The following is a 21,150-nucleotide window of genomic DNA, read 5'->3' on the forward strand; positions in this document are numbered from 1 at the left end:
ACCAGGAACGTATGAGATTTAAGGAGTTTTGCTTCTTGCCCTCATTTGGTATTGTCACTTTTTTTTTTTTAAGTGGAGCTATTCTGTGTGTGAGCAGTAGTTCACTGTGGTTTAATCTGCATTTCACTGATGACTGAACATCTTGTCAAGTGCTCATGTACCATCTGTGTATCTCCTTTGGTGGAAGCGTGTAATCAAATATTTTGCCTCTTCTTTTTAATCAGATTGTCTTCTTACTACTGAGTTATTAAAGTTCTTTATATATTCTTGATAGGCCCTTTATCAAATATGTATTTTACAAAAGACTGTGTCTTTCTCTTTCATCCTCTTTAGAGTCTCTTTTGAAGAGCAAAAGTCTTTAATTTTCATGATGTTCATCAATTTTTATATTTTATGCTTCGTATGGTTTTGTGACCCATCTAGGAAGTTTATTGTTATTATTTAAACAAAGTTGTGGCAATTTTCTAAAATAACTGCTTCTGTTACTTATCATATTTCTATTAAAGTGACTAGTTACAAAAACCTATTAAATAAAAATCACAGATAGTTAAAAATCAGGACCAAATCTTTTAAAAGGAGATGTAAAGAGAAACAGAGTAATACAATGTATTTATGTATTTGTTTCTTCTGCTAAAGAAAATCATTACATTTATTTTAAAAAACTGCAGCTGCTCATATAATGCATAAGAGATATGGTCAAAGTGATTTTTATGATTTTCAACTTATCCCCTTAAAGGAAAGAGGCAGATCCTACTTCTTCTTTTTCCTCGTTCTGGGATACAGAGGGTGAGTCATCCTGGACAATGAGGACAACATGCTAAGGACAGCAGAGCAGTAAAACTGAAGAAACAGGAGTTTTAAACCCCATGGAGCCACCATACTTTCCTAGCACCAATTTAAACCACGTAATAGCAGATCATAGATGCAGCAACCACACCCATGCTCCAACCGATAAAATGGGACCTCACTTAATGCACTTACAGGAAATACTGTAATGTGAAGCAATCATGGAGTGGGTGCCTGGCTGGATCAGCCATTAGAACATGCAACTCTTGATTTCGGGTTTGTGAGTCTGAATCCCACGCTGGGTGTAGAAATTACTTAAAAATAAAACTTCTAATGGGGGTCTGGGTGGCTCAGTTGGTTGAGCGTCCGACATGGGCTCAGGTCATAACCTTGCCATTCACGAGTTCGAGCCCTGCATCGGGCTCTGTGCTGACAGCCCAGAGCCTGGAGACTGCTTCAGATCCTGTGTGTGTCTCTCTCTCTGCCCCTCCCCCACTCATGCTCTTGTTTGTCTCTCTCTCAAAAAAAAAAAAGATAAATAAATAAAACATTAAAAAATTTTTTTGAAACACTCAAAAAAATGAAAAAATAATAAGGCAATCAGCATGGTGCAAGACACAGAGTAAACATGACAGTATTAGCTACTATACCATAGGGCAAATTTAAGAGATTCTCCAAGAGAAAAATTCATGAAGTAGTATTCTTTATAAATATTGCCCTGTCTGGATTAAGCAAGTTTTCAAATAAACAATTTAATTATTTTGGTAGTCTCTAGTAGATTTCAAGTGGGATAAGATGCATGACAACATTAATATACTTCAACAACCACTTTCTTTAATATGAATTATTATATTTAGTAATATAATTGTAAAAGCAAAAATATTGATGGAAGTTCTTACCATGGAAAGGTATTCATTCGTACCCTGTTCTTATAAATCAGAATTCCTCCTGACATCACTCCAATCATAATTTCATTGTTACTTTGATCCTTCAAAAAAAGAAAATGACAAATCTAAAATATTGGACTTTTCTTGTTAAATATATATTTTAAAAATAGGATAAGGATTTTTTTAACACAATGTAACATATCTGAAGGCAGCACATAATTGCATAATATTTACAAACCCACATAGTAATTTTTACCTCACGAAGATAAAGAACATACTTCAATCAAACTTAAATGTTAGAATATTAAAATTCATTATCTACAGTAAAAAATGATCTCAGGATTCCCCACAGTGTATAACTGGAATTGACTCTCTGAGACAGGGAATCAAAGGCTTTCTCACCCTGTAGAACGATGAAGTAGGATCTATTCTTTCATTTCTAAATTATTCTAACCTAATTGCTGTGTAAATACAGTGTCAGAATTGCAAAATTAAAGAAAATATGGAAGAATTCAGAGTTTAGTGAAGTGTAACCTATAAAAAAACAAGATTTCCAATATAATGATAAATCCTATAACTAATGTAATACAACAAAAAAATCATGGCAGTAGAGTAGGGAACAACTGTTGGAGAATTTGAATGACTATGGAGAAGAAAATTTGAACTGTGCTTTGAGGAAAGGAAGGGTTTTCATGATAACTCATCCAACTTGAATAGCTAATCTGTACTACTGAGAAAATGTTGAATTAATTTCTCAGATGCGAATCAACCTTGAAATAGTGTTGCTAGTTGACTTGAAACATCCTACAGGCAAGCTAATGCTTTTAGCATTTAGCAACAATGCTTTACCCCCTACCATTCATATACTCAGAAGACAGAACTAATTAATGAAATTATAATCAAGATTTTATAATTGTGCCCCTAGGAAAAAAAATCCTTTAAAATGTAGTTTCAATAACTTCTAATTAAATTAAAAAACTTACTAACTTCTGTGACAGGAAAATAAATACCAATGGCCAAAGTAACACAACACTGAGTACTGTATGACCAACTTATTTAGCAATAACCAGCATTATTGTACACTGTTAGGATTCTTAAATCATTTTTTAAAAAATATCAATTAGAAGTTTGGACCAAGATGGCAGACGTAATATATGTTCCTATTGCTCCTTCTGCTCCCACTCTCATACCACAGAAGATACATAAAAACAATCCGCTTGAATGTATATAATCAACAGACCAGACATTTTGAGAAATTTGTAAAGACATAAAGAGGATAAAATCAGATTTTAGGAGAGAAAAAAATTATAGAAGACCACAGCTTGAATTAAACACAGAAGAGAAAGTTCTGTATGGAGGCAGAAAGAAGGTATAGTCAACAGATACAATTTCACAGACGGCAGATGAAGGAAATAAAGGGAGCCCTCAAATTACTGTCAGGATGATCAGGTAGAGAACAGCTAAGGTAATTAGCTCCTACCAACTCTAGAATCCTGCCCTGTCTGGACTGAATTATGGGACAAGGAAGTATGTGCAGCTTATCTAAAATACCAAGTGTGGATACTGGGGACAGAAATTAGAGCAATCCTCAGAATGGATGGAGAACCTCAAACTGAGAAAGGCAAATTATAGGCATGTGTTTCGCGGCAATATTTTCCTTCTCTCCTCCACCATCACCTAAAGCAGGCCATAACAAAGAGAACGCTGACAAGCAAGTGGACTAAGAATCACAAATGCAAAAGGAAGTATACAACCAATGATCACCAAGCACTAGAGAAGAACCAATACATTAAAGAGATATACCAAACTCAACAAATAGATAAATCAATCAAGCTGCTATGTTGGCAGAAAAACATGTTTAAAAACAAAAAAGCAAAACATGTTCAGGCTCTCTAGGAACTCAAGTTCTTAAATTATAGCTATCTAGATATGAAATGGCAATTCCCAAGGTGATGCCAGAAGTGAGCAAGATAAAAAAAAAAAGAAGTGTTATGTCCTTAATGGACACAAATGCTACTAATTCCAATGTACAGGAAAATGCATGAAGACCACCTTATTTTAAAATATCTTTGTGTTTCTTTTTACCACTTACTACTACCTATATTATGCTATAAATTATGTTATTTAATCTATTTATTTTTTACTCTTCTTCAGTAGAACCCAAGTAGCAAAGCATAGGGCCTTTGTTTTTTCCACTATTGGGTTGTTAGGTGTGTAGAAAAGTGTCTTGTAGAGTTAACCCATGAACAACACAGGTTTGAACTGTGTGGGTCCACTTATATGCAGACTTTTTTTCAATATAGATTTGTAAAATTTTATAGATTTGCAACAATTTCAAAAAACTTGCAGACAAATCCTGTGGCCTAGAAATATAAAAAAAAAATTTTTTTTTTCAGTTAGGTATGCCATGACTGCATAAAATAAATGTAGATCCTACTCTGTTTTATTGTTTATTACCATAAAATACACACAATTATATATATATATATATATATATATATATATATATATATATACATACATATATATGCATTTTAAGTTTATTTATTTAAGAGAGAGAGAACAAACACATGTAGGGAAGGGGTCGGAGAGAGAGAATCCCAAGCAGGCTCTGCACTGTCAGTGCAGAGCCCAATGTGAGGCTCAATCTCAAGATCATGACTTGAGCCAAAACCAAGTCAGATACTTAACCAACTGAGCTACCCAGGTGCCCCAATACACACAAATATATTATAAAAAATTAGGATGTATCAAAACTTCTGCACACTTACAGACCGTACAAGGCCTCATTCACAGTCAAGAGAAATGTAAACATTTGTATGAAATCATAACTGCATAACATTTCCTGTAGTACATACTGTATCACTGTAATAATTTCATAGTCACCTCCTGTTGCTGTCAGCTCCGGTGTTGCCAAGCATCGGCTTAAAATATGGTGTGACACTAACCATCTCTGCATGTGCGGTTTGGTCTCTCCAATAAACTGCATCTAGCAGCAAAAGTGATTTCTCACAGCTCTTGCTTATTTTCAACGTGTTTAGTGTAATACCATAAACTTCCAGTAACATCATGGGGCCCATAAAAAGTGCTCCTTAGTGATGCTGGAAGTGTTCCCAAGAAGCAAAGAAAATCATGACATCATAAGAAAAAAGTTGAATTGCTTAATAGACTGAGGCCTGCAATTGTGGCTGCCTGCTGTTTCAAGATAAATGAATCCAGCATGAGTACCATTGTAAAAAAGGAAAAGGAAATTCATGAAGCCATTGCTGCAACTATACTAGCATGCACAAAAACCTGGTACTTGGTGCAAAATGTACCTTTCATCTCATATTGAAAATGTAGATTTTTGTGGGTAATGGACCGCTATAAGAAAGGTATGCCTCTATCTATAAACTCTAATATGATGTGAGAAAAAGCAAAGTCATTATATGACAATGTAAAGCAAAAAGAAGGTGTAGGATCTAAACCTGAAGGATTTAATGCCAGAAAAGGATGGTCTGATAATTTTAGAAAGAAGTTTGGCTTTAAAAATGACAAGAAAACAGGAAAAGCAGTCTCTGCTGAGGAGTCAGGAGACACGTTCCCAGGTGCCATTCAGAAAATCACTGAGGAGAAAGGGTATCTGCCTGAACATGTTTTCTTTTTTTTTTTTTTAAACGTTTATTTATTCATTGTTATTACAGAAAAGGCCATGAAAGCCATCAAGCTCGAAACAATAAATTCCTGGGGGAGAAAACTGTGTCCAGATAACTTTACAGGACTTACTACAGAGCCAGTCAAGAAAATCATGAGACGGATTAAAGATGGAAGGTGAAAGGTTTCATGATACAGACCTATCAAGAAACTCAAGAGCACCGCACCACAGGATTAACAAGGTGACTTGATAGAGGTGAGTGCTCCCAAAATTAGTGCTAGATGATGAGGAAGAAGTGGAAGAAGCAGTGAAGCAAGAAGGGGAAGAAGCAGTGCAGCAATGAACTGACACTGGACAACCCAGCAGAAGAGTTAATTATTGAAGACTGCTTTTGACTTTTCTTTTGCAACATGGGCCCTTCTATGATAGGAGCACTGCAACTAAAGCAGACAGTGGAGGAACTAGTAACCGTACAGAAATTTTATTAGAGAAGTTAAAGAGCAAAAAAGCCTGGTAGAAATTACAATGCATTTCCATAAAGTTACACCGAGTGTGCCTACCTCTCCTGCCCGCTTCCACCTTCCCCACTTCTTACACCTCTGCTCACCTCTCAGATAGTAAGACCAACCCCATTTCTTCTTCCTCCACAGCCGACTCACTGTGAAGACGAGGATGAAGACCTTATGACAATCTACCACTCTACGAACTGCAAATAATCATCATGCTGTTCGGCTTATAAACTTATCTGTTGTGAATGTGTGTGGGTATCTTTATGCAGAAATCTGACCATATGGGAAAAACTGTATGAAACATTTCTGTGCCATTATCATCAGCAATGTCTAAGTATTCGCCTGGAGAACATCATGTGCAAGACTCATATGGAAGCGGATAGCCTATCCTTATACAGGAATGAGGTCTGTGATATTTAATATAAAATTAGTAATGTGTTAGTTTGCTTAGTGTTTTATAATTCTGCTTTCAAAGAATTACATTACTGTGCAGTATGCCTCTTTGTCTCATAATTGGAGAAACTGTATAACTAGCCTACCATCATCGGTAAGTAGTTTTTAAAAAAATTAACAATGCTTCCGATATTGTATCAGGACTATGAGTGCAATATTGTAGGCCGTAAATATTTTATAATGATTCATTCATTGGTACATAGCATTCATACCGCTGCTTCTCCATTATCAATGTATGAATCGTTACTCCTGTAAATAAATATGTATTTCTTTTTCACATTAACTTTTCGTTTTTGATGTCTAGTGTTAGTAATACATTTAATATCTACAGTGTTTTGTATAATAGAAGACAATATTGATGTAGGTACTGACAGACCATTCATCTTGTATATAGACGATGTACACTGATCAATACAGTAGAGTCTTGTAAATGTATTTTTTCTTCTCGATGATTTTCTTAGTAACATTTTCTTTTCTCTAGTTTACTTTATTGTAAAAATGTAGTATATAATACATATAACATAAAAAATACATGTTTATCAACTATGTTATCAGTAAGGCTTTGGGTCAACAGTTGTCGATTAGTAAAGTTTTGGGGGAATCAGAAATTACATGAAGATTTTGGACTGTACTGGGGGGATAAAGGTTGGTGCCCCTAACCCCTGCACTGTACAAGGGTCAACTGTACTCATTTGTTAAATGTTAAATGAATGGATCTCTATCACCAGTAGGAAGAGGTCTTAACTGTTTAGCTTGGCACTGTAGGCCTTTAAACAGCCATCCCATCCCACTTTATCTCTCCCTTCTAACTAGAAAAAACTGTTTCTCATCAAGCCAGTTCTGTGATGTTTTGTGTACCCATAATTACATATTTCTTTAAGGCGGTTCTCACGCCTTCTTCGTGTTTCTCTAATGAATCAAACCAAAGTCTAGATCAAGTTCATATATTTTTTTAAGATTTTGTGCATTTTTAATTAAAAAAATTTTTTTTAACGTTTATTCATTTTTGAGACAGAGCGTGAGTGGGGGAGGGGCAGAGAGAGGGAGACACAGAATCCAAAGCAGGCTGCAGGCTCTGAGTTGTCAGCTGAGAGTCCAACTCGGGGCTTGAACCCAGGAACCAGGAGATCATGACCTGAGGTTAAGTCTGGTGCTTAACTGCCTAAGCCACCCAGGCACCCCTTGAGTCCATCTTCTCTGTGAAAATTCATTAGCCCACATGAACAAGTTTCTCACCCAGGGACAGAACTCCAGAACCCCCTCTAACCAGATCCCAGCCCACCTGACATGCATGTCCAAAAGAGTAGTCACTAAACGCATGCAACTATTTAAATGGAAATTCATTAAACTGACATAAAATTAAAACTTCACTTCCTCAATCACACTAACCACTTTTTGAGTGACAGCACAGGTCTAGAACATTTCTTGCATTTCAGGGAGTTCTTCTGGAGACAGCTGCAAGACCAGAGCTGTCCAACAGAAATACAGTACAAGCCACATGTGTAATTTATGTGATTACACATAATGGGTGGCTTAGTCGGTTAAGCATCCAACTTTGGCTCAGGTCATGATCTCATGGCTCGTGAGTTCGAGTCCTCCGTCAGCGTCTGTGCTGACAGCCCTGAGCCTGGAGCCTGCTTCAGATTCTGTGTCTCCTTCTCTCTCTCCCTTGCTCATGCTCCTTCTCTCTCAAAAAATAAACATTAAAAAAAAAATTATCCCAGTAAATAAATAAAAACAAAAGACTTAAGATAAGACTTAAGAATTAAGTGCAGCCTCCAGTGAATTAACGGATCCAGGCACTGAACATCAATGGCTACTAACATTAAAAACAGAAGTGAAAACCAGACATTATGTGCCTCCTGATAAAAATCACACAAAAAAGGGATCAATCCTTACTCTGAACATGCCCCTTAATCAAGCTGCCAATCTGCAAGTAATACACAGAAAGCAGAACACGTTGAGTTACACCATTAATATGTGATCAGTACAGTCCAGACCATGACAAATTAAAGGTGAAATGGCCCAGTTCTTTAACATGAAAATTTTAACAGAGATTAACAGAGATTTAAAGTGATCTAGTTAAAATAAACAAACAGCAAGGCCAAGTTGTAGTATCTATGAAGGCACACTTGGGTGATAAAACCATAAAAAAATACAATGTAGGAAGGGGCTATTATCGTGACAGGGCACAAAGAAGGTTTCTGGAATGGATGGCTAACATCTACTTCTTGACTTGGGGGCAGCTGCCGATGTTCCCTGAAATACAGTACATAGTTGTGTATCTGTTTTGTAATAGGCTAAAAAATAACAATGTAAATGGTTGAGATTTAGGATGAATATGAATATTCTAATATTTTTGACCCATACCTCAACCTATCATTATTCCATGACCTGTAGTGGTCTTCCCTCCTTTCCTTTGGAGAATACTATTCTAAACACAAACTGCACAGCTAAGACTACCTAATGTTCTAGCCTGTCTATTGTCACAGGTTAAGAGTAAAGTAACTCGATCCCACTAAAATTTTATATTATGGGTGAGGGAAACATTAATTTTAAGTGGTGTAGGGTAGCTATGAAAATAATTTTAATTATTTGTAATTATTAAAATATTTCAAACAAATACAGAAATACCAGGAAGTCAAACAGCATCCCTCACCTTCTCTGCCTCATTCCCCAGGGATAGCCACTATTAATATTTTATGTTTATAAAAAATATAAATACATATTTTATACAACTACACAATTTCTTTAATCAACAAAAAATATGATATCTTATTCTGTAAATTATTTACTGCTGCATATTATTCCAAAGCATTGATTTATCACAATTTCTTAACCATTTCTGTTCATTTATTTAGTGTTTCTAATTTTTTATTACAAACAGTGCTGTAATAAAAATTCTTGAACACACTATTTAAAACACTTATATAAATATTCTACAGGATAGAATCTGAGAAATGGAAATGATTGAAGATTATATGAATATCTGCACTCCAAAAGGGTTATATCAAGTTATACTTCAACAATGTTTCAAAATGTCCACTTTGCATACTCTTACCAATAATGGATATTTTTAATCCTTTGAATTTTTGCAAATCTTATGAAATTGGTTTCTCCTTGTTATTTTCATGGTTATATTTTATTTTTTTTAGATTTTTTAAAAGTTTATTTATCATTTTTATTAGTAACCTCTACAGCAAATGTGGGGTTCAAACTCATGACCTCAATACCAAGAGCCACATGTTCTACTGAGCCAGCCAGGCGCCCCTCAGGATTCTATTTTAGAGGATTAGAAAAAGCAAGCAATTTTTCATAATATCAATCATTTGTATTTCTCCTGTTAAATGCTCATCTTTTTCCTATATTCTAATTACATGTCCATAAAAAATTAATCCTTAGAATATGAAATATGAATACAAAATAAGAATATTATGAATAAAATATGGATATTAAAAATTTCTGTAACGTATGTTGAAATTATGTTCTCTTTTAACCTTTAGCTTTATGTTTTCCCCATATATGATTAAAATGTTTATGTTTATATGTTTTTTAATGTAGTTAGGCATAATATACATTCACTAATTCAAAAACAAAAGTTTGTGTGCCTTACGTAGGCTTAACAGTGTAGGCAAACTCAAATTATTCAGTGAAAATGAACACAGGTAGTTATCTACTGATCTTTTCATAAAGATGTCTGATACATCACACACACACACACACACACACACAAGCTATGTCTAGACAAGATGTGATGAGTGAAAGCACACAGCAGAATTATGGAAAGTCACTGGGTGATCTGAATACTCTAGGGGGACACAGATGAAGTCATATATACTGCTCCACTCTGACGCAAGAAACTCTTTTCTCTGTTTCAAGAGATTACATTTTTAAATTATTTGATTATTCTAACCAATCTGTCAAAAAGTTTTCAAATGCATGTAAGTTAAAAACAGTGTTTTACTGGGTGTTGTATGGAAACCAATTTGACAGTAAATTTCATATATTGAAAAATAAATAAATAAATAAATAAATAAATAAAACAGTGTTTTAGAAGAAGCTATAAATTGGTTCTTCAATATAGAAATAGACATCGTATGGCTAAATTACTTAGTATCTCTGTGTCTCACTTTCCTCATCTGTGAAGAAATGAAATACTCCTACCTCACTGGGATACTGTAAGGATTAACTGAGATTAATATACATAAAGTCTTAAGAAGGTGTTGGACACTTAGTAAATGCTATTTAGGTGCTATTATTATTACTTGTGTCCTGTATGGCAAAAACCTCTCAAAATTACTGTCCTCGTATTCCTTCTTGTATACTCTGTAATCAGCCTAGGCCATCAAAATACCCCCAAACTGTTCTTACAAGGTCACTGATGACTTCCACATGTCTAATCCAGTTCTCATCTGACATAGTTGAACACTCCTAATTTGCTTCTCTTCAAAGACACACACGTGTCTGAAAGACAGGCTTTCTATCTACATGGTTGCTTCCTCCTGGTTCTTCCTCATCTCTCTAATCTCTGAAGTGTTCCAGCTCAGAGGACCTTTCTCTTCAGTATTTACTAGATTTCTCTGAGTGCTCTCATTTCATGGCTTTGAATATTAACTATGAGCTGACAATTCCCAATGTCTGTCTTTAGTCCAGACCTCTCTTCTGAACTCAGTCCTATACACTGAATTGCCTACCCTCCTTCGTGTGGATGTGTAAAAAGTCTTCTAAAATTTGACTGTTGTGAGACTAATTCTTGACCCACCCTTCCAACCTGCTTCTCCCTGGTCTTTCCCATCTTCCTGAATAGTTACATCATCTGTCTAGCTGTTCAGACCAAAAACTTTGGAATCACTCCTGAATCCTTTTTCTCTCACATCCTATAGCCAGTACATCAGTAAATGCTGTCACTTCCATATTCAAAATATATACAGAATCTGATTACTTTTCACCACCCAACTGCTACAACCACCATTATTTCTCACCTTGATCATGGTAAGAGTCTAGCTGGTCTCTTAGTGCCTTATAGAATACTCTCAAATGGCAGCCATTGTTATCTTTTCAAAATGTAAATCACACCAAGACTTTTATCTCCTCAAACTGTCTACTGGACTTGCTTAGAATTAAAAGTTGTAGTGTTTAAAATGTCTTATAAAACCTTAGTCCACCTTAAACTAATCAATACTCTTCTTTCCTACCTTATACTGCACCAGCCATAATGGTCTCTCTGCTGTTCCTGAACTTCCAAGCAACCTATTTCATGGTTTTCATTGATATCTCCTCTCCCCTAGATATGCATCTGCATAACACCTTCAAATCTGTTGATAGTCTCAGTGAGGCCTTCCCTGATACCACACTTTGTTGGTCTCACTCCCCTTTCTCAAGTAATTTTCCTCCACAGCATCTATTACTATCTGATATGTTATGTATTTAGTTAAAGAAAAATTAAGTATAATGTACATATATTAAAATGTATAGGGGCATGTGGGTGGCACAGTTGGTTGAGAATCTGGCTCTTGATTTCCACTCAGGTCATGATCCCAGGGTCATGCAATAGAGCCCTTTGTTGGGGTCTGAGCTGAGCATGGAAACTGATTAGGATTCTCTCTCTCACTCCCTCTGCCCCTCTCCCTGCTCACGCTCTCTCTCTCTAAAATAAAAACGTTAACATTTAAAAAATAAATAAAATGTACAAATCTTACATGCGCAACTCAAAATTTTACATATATACCTACACATACATATATATATGTCTGTGTAACCAACACAAAGATACATATTTTCAAAATCCAAGAAGGCTCCCTCATGAGCCTCCCAGCTAATAAAACCCTTCCACAGGTGACTGCTATTCTATTTGCCTATTACTGTAAACTTTACTTCCATGGAATACCTACTATGTATTCTGATATACTCAATTATTTGTTTATAGTCTGTCTTGCCCACCAGAATGCAAGCGTCATGAGGGTTGGGTTTTTTTTACCTGCTTTACTCAGTGCTGTATCCACAGTGTCTATAAACAGGACTTGGAACATAGAAGGTGCTCAATAAATATTCATTGAATGAATGAATAATCAAAATAGCATCATTAAGCTTTCCTTTCCTTTGGAACGCTGAAGGGCAAAAGTTATTTTTCATTAGAATTATCTTCATTATTATTACAAATACCTATGGAAATAAGATACTGACAACAAGCCTAAAACTTGAACTGTTTTAGGGTTAATTTAGAGCATCCTCTACTTAACTGAAATCCTAAAGCCAAACTTTCTGTGATTACTTTTACATTTAGGTAACAAGGTTATGCAATACAGAGTTTACATTACACTGACATCCTTATAAAACAGAGATTGAACTGGAGGACCCATGGCATAGGTATCTTATAACTCTATTATGTTCTTTTATTCTATTCTCACAGTAATAAACACTGAACAGTTTTCATTAGAAAAGATAATAGATGTTTGGTGAGCCCTCAAACCATTCATTTAACAAATTAAGACAGTTTAATTACACTAGCAATTACTCCTGAGATAGTGCTTTTATAACATTTTAAGAGGTCAGAAATTCTTCACAAAAATGTAAATTTAGCTCCCAAAATGTTCCTTGGAATTAATATCATATGTTCAAATTGTATTTTCAAGATTACTTTCATATCATTATTTCATCAACTGATCCTAACCAAAAATTTGGGGGTAACTAATCCTTATTCTTTGTAGGTAAGAATCTGAGAATAAAGCACAGAGTGCTGGGTGGAAATAATGACTGCATTTGCATCCACTGTTTATTTAGAAGTGTATTTCTTGATTTCCAAATGTTCAGAAGATTTTTAAAGTTTCCTTTTGTTTTTCAAAAATTATATTGTGTGTTTGAAAATCATACATACTGTGGAGTTGCTGGATGCGATATTCTACATAAATCAATTAAGTCAAGTTTGCTGATTGCATTGTTAGTCTAAAAATCAGCAAGATAAAGATTTTAGCTATCTGTTCTATCAGTGACTGAGTAAGGAATATTATAAATTATCACTTTCTTTTGCTCCAAAGAATGGGGAAAAACATCTGCAAATCACATACCCATCAAAAAAGTGTATCTAGAATATATAGAGAGTTCTTTAAAAAAAAAGGGGGGGGGGGTAAGAAAAGAAACAAATAATGGGCAAAATATTTGAACAGCTTATTCATCAAAGAAGATATGATGCTCAACATCATTAGTCAACAGAGAAATACAAAGTAAATACAAGCTGAGATGAAACACATCTATTAGAAAAGCTTGAAAAGAAACAAAACAAAACAAAACAGACAATGCCAAAAAAGGATGTGAACTGGAACTTGCACAATATTGCGAGTAAGGATACAAAGTTGTTCAGTCACTTTGGAAAACAGTTTGGCAGTTTCATGTAAAGCTAAATACACACTTACCATATGACCCAGCCATCCCACTCTGGGGTTTTTACCCTACAGAAATGAGAACTTAAATCCACACAAAAAAACTGTAAATGATTTTTCTGCAGTGGTCTATTAATAAAAAAACAAAAAACAAAAAACAACCACAAACAATCCAGATGTTCTTCCATGGGTGAATAAACAAACAACAAAAAAGGAATGAACTATTGAAATACACAATAACTTGGATAAATCTCAAATGCATTACTGTAAAAAGCCAGTCTCAGAAGGTTACATAACATAGGATTCCATTTGTAAGACATTTTGGAAAAGACAAAAATTTAGAGTCAGAAAATAGAACCAGTTGCCAGGGATTAGGGGGAAGTGTAAGATTAGATTACAAAGGAGCAGCATGAGCAAGAGTTTATGGGATAATGGATTATCTTTATTCTGATTGTGGTAGTGGTTACGTAAATCTATACATATGTTAAAACTGACACAACTGAACACATACACACACCCCTAAAAAAAAAAAATCCATTTACCATATTATTTTAAAACACAAACTATGTCCCTGCTCCCTTACCTCGAACCTTTTTTTCTCTATCTTGAAGTTCTCAGTCATTCTTTAATTTTCTACAGTTCCCTTTTCCCTTACTCATATAATCTCCTGGACACATAAAATGTTCTTATTTTCTTAAGCATGTCATGTTCTCTTGATTTCAGGTCTTTACTCATGGCGATGGTCTACAGTGAAAACCACTCTCTTGGTTAATTCTTATTCATTCTTCTGGCTTCGGTAATTTACCGAAAAAAAAATTTTTTTTCGGTAAATTACTTCTTATAATAAACCTTCCCTAACCTTTGCTCCCAGGCTGGATTAGATGTTTGGTCATATAGTCCCATATCATTCTGCACTTTCCCCTTCTTATCTTCACATTTTTGTCAACGCATGACCCATTTCTTTCTTCCCCACCATCCTGTGAACTCCATGAGATAACTGATGTTTTGCTAAGTACCCCTTAGCACCAACACTGTGTAAGGCACCTAAAAGACCCACAACAATGAGTACCTAAGACTTATTTGTGTTTTACAGATTGCTATAAATAACTTGTTCTACTCTCTGATTTTTTCAATCTACATTTCAAAGGCAGATAGAAAACATCTTACCTCTTTTTTTCAAAATAAAATATTATTTCAAACACCTTTGCTTGTGATATTCAATTAGGTATTCCCTTTATGTATCCTCTCTCCTCTATTTTTTTGTCATTTTTATTCAGGATGCTGTAAAATTCCCCTCCACGTTCACTGGACATCTGCACATTTTCTTCTTAAGTTCTCAGTATCCACACACAACCAAAACACCCTTTCCTGGCGTTTTCTGTCAGTACAAATTAGGTTTCTAAATAACTCTGACCACTTAAAATTTAATTTAATCTGACACTCTACATTTATGACTTTCTTAGAGTTTTACAATCTAATAATTTAAATAACAACAGAACTCCTCCCTTAATCAAATCAATAAATACCAATATGGTTAGTTATGCATGAGATCCAGCATGTCACTTAAATTAAAAAAAGAAATTTGTATTTCATCGACAGCAGTCAGTGATAGCAGGCATCAGGGTACACTACCTTTAGAAAACTGCTAAGGACTAACATGACCGAATATTGTTAACCATAGTTTAGTTTACATATGTGAAGGAAGTTCCATTAGTTTTAAACCTTATGATAAAAACCAAAATCTAGCTGCACAAATATTGACAACTATGTTACATTTTGGAGAATCAGGTTAAAAAATAACCCACAAACAGGGATGGGTGGGGAGGGGGGGGTGGTGGGGGGGGGGGGAGAGAAACATTTTAAAGAAAACAAAAAGTTCAAGAGAGCCTTACTTACGCATTTTAAATGGAATCAAACAAATAGATTTCCAAGTTACAAACACTCAGAACTAGCAGATCTAGTCACGTGAGGAAAGCAAATCTTTGTTTTTTTAAAGGAGAGACTGACATAAGCTTTGTGAAATACAAGAACACTCCTCTTCCAGAAGAACATAGCCAGGTGAGGCCCTGAACAATAAAACCATTACATGGAACAGAACTTCGAGTGTGTATATTATAAAATAAATTCAAAATAATTATCTAAGGAAAACGTAACTCCCTTTCAGACTGCTATCCTTATTCGGATTGCTAATTTATCTCAACAGAGTATAAAACCTATCACCAACTCAAACAATGATTACCTATAATTCCACTTTTCATTTGTTATGTACAAAAGCTGTACTCCAAGTACTTCTAAAGGAACATAACTTCATGATAAAATCATGAGAAAGAATTTAGATAGAGACATACTAATTAAGGACAGCAACTCACAAACATGCTTACAGCAGGGTTCTGGAAGCAGAAAAGTTTGACACCATTAAAAAGTTGTTACAGACTGATGTACAGAAGAAGCCAAAGACTGTAAATTCCATCTTTTATTAATAAAGGGATTTGTCACAGGGGAGAAAGACAACCAAAATATGTTAACATACTTCATTTTGTGCTTTATAAATAAAAATTTATAATGATGCCACTAAATGAGGAAACAAGTGAAGTAACACAAGCCTCGGTGAGGTGAAAGTATCTTTATAACACTGAATATGAATGCAAAAATCCCTACTTTTCCTGCTTTTATTTTGGAAAATAAAAAGCCTAAAGGTACTATCTCTTATGGTCTGCAAAATTATCTTTACAAAAATTATCTTCATAACATAAAAACCTAAAAATAACACAAAATACCCACTTCAACCATTCTTCTCCTCAGGTATTAAATCTTAAGGGATTCTGAAAATACTTATATTCAGAGGAAATTTTCAGTGCAACTATGTTGTCAGCACTCACTAGTTATTCCATTGGTTGCCTAATCCTACTAGGCATTAAATAAAAACTCTGATACAGAGTAAATGGAGCCTAACTCAACAACATCACATTAGTTCTCTTCACTTACCCTTGCATAGTGGAATTCAACTCCATAGAGTTCTAAGGTACGTGCTGTGTTCAGATAATTAAATTCTGCTTCTGCAGGAGATAAGCCTCTGTAAAGACAGTGTAGTAAAAATTATACCAATCACAAATATGGCCAAACTAGAAAAAAAAAACCTATTTATCTAGAAAAACTTCAGCATTCTAGTTAAATCTTTTATAATACATCATGCATGACAACTCCTCTTAGTTGTATACAGTAATATCTAACTTATCTGGAAAGTAAATTTTCATTAACACAAATCATTATTTTGTAGAATATTTCATTTTCCAGAAATACAAGAATGCACTAGGGGATGTGGAGAAAATGAACCCTTGTGCACTGTTGGTGAGAATGTAAACTGATGCAGCCACTACGGTAAACAGTACGGCGATTCCTCAAAAAATTATAAATACAAATACCACATTAAAGGGGACTCTTTGAGCAGGGGAAAAAAACACCAAAAGCAACAAAGTCTAGAAAGAAACAGAGAACGTCAACATCACCAGAAACACTAACTTTACAAGTAACACAATGGCACCAAATCTATCAATATCTATCAATAATCACTCTGAATGTAAATGGACTAAATGTCCCAATCTATCGACATAGGGTATCAGAATGGATGAAAAGCAATATCCATCTATATGCCGCCTATAAGAGACACATTTTAGAGCTAAGACACCTGCAGATCGAAAGTGAGGGGATGGAGAACCATCAATCATACTAATGGATGTCAAAAGAAAGCCAGGGTAGCCATACTTATATTATAATATAATTATATTATTTTAAATATAATTTTAATTATATTAATTTTAATCTAAGTATATATAATAAATAAAATTATATTTAATATAATATATATTTTATAATTATATATCATGTCTAATATAATACATATTAGCTATAATATATATTTTATTATTTTGAGAGAGAGAGAGTGTGCGCACGTGTGCGCATGAGCAGGGGACAGAAGCAGAGGGAGAGAAAGAGAATCTTAAGCAGGTTTCACGCCAAGCACAGATCCCAATGTGGGGCTTGATGCCATGACTGGGAGATCATGACCTGAGTCAAAATCAAGACTCGGACACTTAACCAACTGAGCCACCCAGGCACCCTGTGACAAACGAGATTTTAAACTCAAGACTGTAACAAGAGATGAAGAAGGGCATTACATCATAATGAAGGGGTCTCTCCATCAAGAAGAACAATTGTAAAAATTTATGCCCCCAACTTGAGAGCCCCCAAATATGTAAATCAATTAATCACAAACATAAAGAAACTCACTGATAATAATACAATAATAGTATGGGCCTTCAATACCCCACTTACAACAATGGACAGATCATCTAAGCAGAAAATCAACAATAAAACAATGTCTTTAAATGACACACTGGACCAGATGGACTTAACAGATATATTCAGAATATTTCATCCTAAAGCAGAATAAACATTTTTTTTCAAGTGTATATGGAACATTCTCCAGAATACTTTATGTACTGGGTCACAAATCAGCCCTCAACAAGTACAGAGAGACTGAGATCATACCATGCACATTTTGAAATACAATGCTATGGGGGCGCCTGGGTGGCTCAGTCGGTTAAGCCGCCGACTTCGGCTCAGGTCATGATCTCGCGGTCCGTGAGTTCGAGCCCCGCGTCGGGCTCTGTGCTGACAGCTCAGAGCCTGGAGCCTGTTTCAGATTCTGTGTCTCCCTCTCTCTGACCCTCCCCCGTTCATGCTCTGTCTCTCTCTGTCTCAAAAATAAATAAACGTTAAAAAAAAAATTAAAAAAAAAAAAAAAAAAAAAAAGAAATACAATGCTATGAAATTGGAAGTCAACCACAGGAAAAAATTGGGAAAGAACACAAATACATGAAGTTTAAAGAAGTTCTCACTAAAGAATGAATGGGCTGGGGCACCTGGATGGCTCAGTGAGTTGGGCATCCGACATCAGCTCAAGTCATGATCTTGTGGCTGGCTTGTGAGTTCAAGCCCCACATCAGGCTCTGTGCTGACAGCTCAGAACCTGGAGCCTGCTTTGGCTTCTGTGTCCTTCTCTCTCTCTGACCTTCCCTGACTCATGCTCTGTCTCTCTCTCTCAAGAATAAATAAATTTTTTAAAAAATTTAATAAAAAAAAGAATGAATGGGTTAACCAGGAAATTAAAGAAGAAATTTAAAAAAAACTACATGGAAGCAAATGAAAATGAAAACTTGACAGTCCAAAACCTTTGGGATGTAGCAGAGATTGCAATACAAATCTACCTCAAGAAGCAAGAAAATTCGCAAATATACAACCTAACCTTACACCTAAAAGAACTAGGAAAGAAATAGCAAATAAAGCCTAAACCCAGCAGAAAAGAAATAATAAAGATGAGAGCAGAAATAAATGACACAGAAACAAACAACAACAAAAAAACCAGTATAACAAATCAAAGAAACTAAGAGCTGATTCTTTGAAAGAATTACTAAAATTGATAAACACCTAGCTAGACTTATCAGAAAGAAAAGGACTCAAATAAATAAAATCATGAAAGAGATCACGACTAACGCCACAGAAATACAAACAATTATAAGAGAGTATCATGCAAAATGATATGCTAGAGAGCCTGGGTGGCTCAGTTGGTTAAGCATCCAACTCTTGATTTCGGCTCAGGTCATGATCTCACAATCGTGAAATCAAGCCTGGCATCCTGTTCCATGGTGAGCATGCAGCATGTTTGGGATTCTCTCGAGTGCCCTCTCTCTGCCCCTCTCCCATTTGCTTTCTATCTCTCAAAATAAATAAACACACATTAAAAAAAAAAAGTATGTGCCAACAAACTGGGCAATCTGGAAGAAATGAACAAATTCCTAGAAACATTCAAACTACCAAAACTGAGTCAGGAAGAAATAGAAAATTTGAACACACCCATAAGCAGCAAAGAACTTGGATCAGTAATCAGAATTCTCCCAACAAACAAAAGTCCAGGGACAGATGGCTTCCCAGGGGAATTTTAACAGATATCTGAAGAAGAGTTAATACCCAGTTTTCTCAAATTTTCCCAAAAACATAGAAATGGAAAGAAAATTTCCAAACTCATTCGATGAGGCCAGCATTACCTTGATTCTAACACCGGACAAAGATCCAACTGAAAAGGAGAATTACAGGCCAATATCCCTGATGAACATGAATGCAAAAATTCTCAAAAAGAAACTAACAAATCAAATCCCACAGTACCTTAAAAGACTTATTCACCACAATCAAGGGGGATTTATGCCTGGGCTATAGGGGTGGTTCAATGTTCACATATCAATCAACATGATACATCACATTAAAAAAGAAAGAATAAGAACCACATTATCTTCTCAATAGATGCAGAAAAACCATTTGACAAAATACAGCATTCATTTTTGATAAAAATCGTCAACAAAATAGATACAGATGGAACATACCTCAACATCATAAAGGCCATGTATGAAAGACCCACAGCTAATATCATCCTCAATGGGGGAAAAACAGAGCTTTTCCTCTATGGTCAGAAACAAAACAGGGATGCCCACTCTCACCATTACTATTTAACATGCTACTGGAAGTCTGGGCCTCAGCAATCAGACAACAAAAAGAAATAAAAGAAATAAAAGGCATCCAAATTGGCAAGGAAAAAGTCAAAATTTCACTATTTGCAAACAACATGATACTCTATGTAGAAAACCTGAAAAGACACCAAAAAAAACTGCCAGAACTAATACATGAATTCAGCAAAGTTGCAGGATGTAAAATCAACATAGAGAAACTGGTTGCCATTTCTATACACCAATAATGAAGCAGTAGAAAAGGAAATCAAGGAATTGATCCTATTTACAATTGTAATAAAAAGTGTAAGATACCTAGGAATAAATGTAACCAAATTGGTAAAAGATCTCTACTCTGAAAACTACAGAACACTTATGAAAGAAATAGAAAAGGACACAAAGAAATGGAAAACCATTCCATGCTGATGGACTGGAAGAACACTGTTAAAATGTCTACACTAACCAAAGCAATCTACACATTTAATGCAATCCCTACCAAAATACCACCAGCATTTTTCACAGAGCTAGAACAAATAATCCCCAAATTTGTATGGAACCACGAAAGACCGTAAATAGTCAAAGTAATCCTGAAAAAGAAAAGCAAAGCTGGAGGCATCATGATTCTGGACTTCAAGCTATATTACTAAGCTATAGTCATCAAGACAGTTAAGGTACTGGCACACAAACAGACACATAGATCAGTGGAACAGAAGACCCAGATATGGACCCACAACTATACTGCCAACTAATCTTCAACAAAGTAGGAAAGAATATCCAATGCAAAAAAGTCTCTTCAACAAATAGTATTGGGAAAACAGAACAGCAACATGCAGAACAATGAACCTGGACCACTTTCTTACACTGTACACAAAAATAAATTCAAAATGGATGAAACACCTAAATGTGTGACAGGAAACCATCTAAATCTTGCAGGAGAAAAGGGGGCGG

General features: G+C 35.2%; 1 protein-coding gene across 6 annotated transcripts in view; it reads right to left on the reverse strand.

Annotated features, from left to right (window-relative positions):
• PTPN4 (protein tyrosine phosphatase non-receptor type 4) overlaps positions 1-21,150 on the reverse strand; it is a 222,082-nt gene that overhangs the window by 85,706 nt on the left and 115,226 nt on the right. For all 6 annotated transcript variants that reach the window (XM_042994256.1, XM_042994252.1, XM_042994253.1 and 3 more), the window contains 2 exons: positions 16,631-16,718; positions 1,686-1,774 (listed from right to left, as the gene is read on the reverse strand). In XM_042994256.1, coding sequence (XP_042850190.1) covers positions 1,686-1,774; positions 16,631-16,718 — 177 coding nt within the window. The remainder of the gene's footprint in view (positions 1-1,685; positions 1,775-16,630; positions 16,719-21,150) is intronic.

The sequence above is a fragment of the Panthera tigris genome, chromosome C1, assembly GCF_018350195.1.
Source record: "Panthera tigris isolate Pti1 chromosome C1, P.tigris_Pti1_mat1.1, whole genome shotgun sequence".
In the NCBI taxonomy this organism is placed as follows: Eukaryota; Metazoa; Chordata; class Mammalia; order Carnivora; family Felidae; genus Panthera; species Panthera tigris.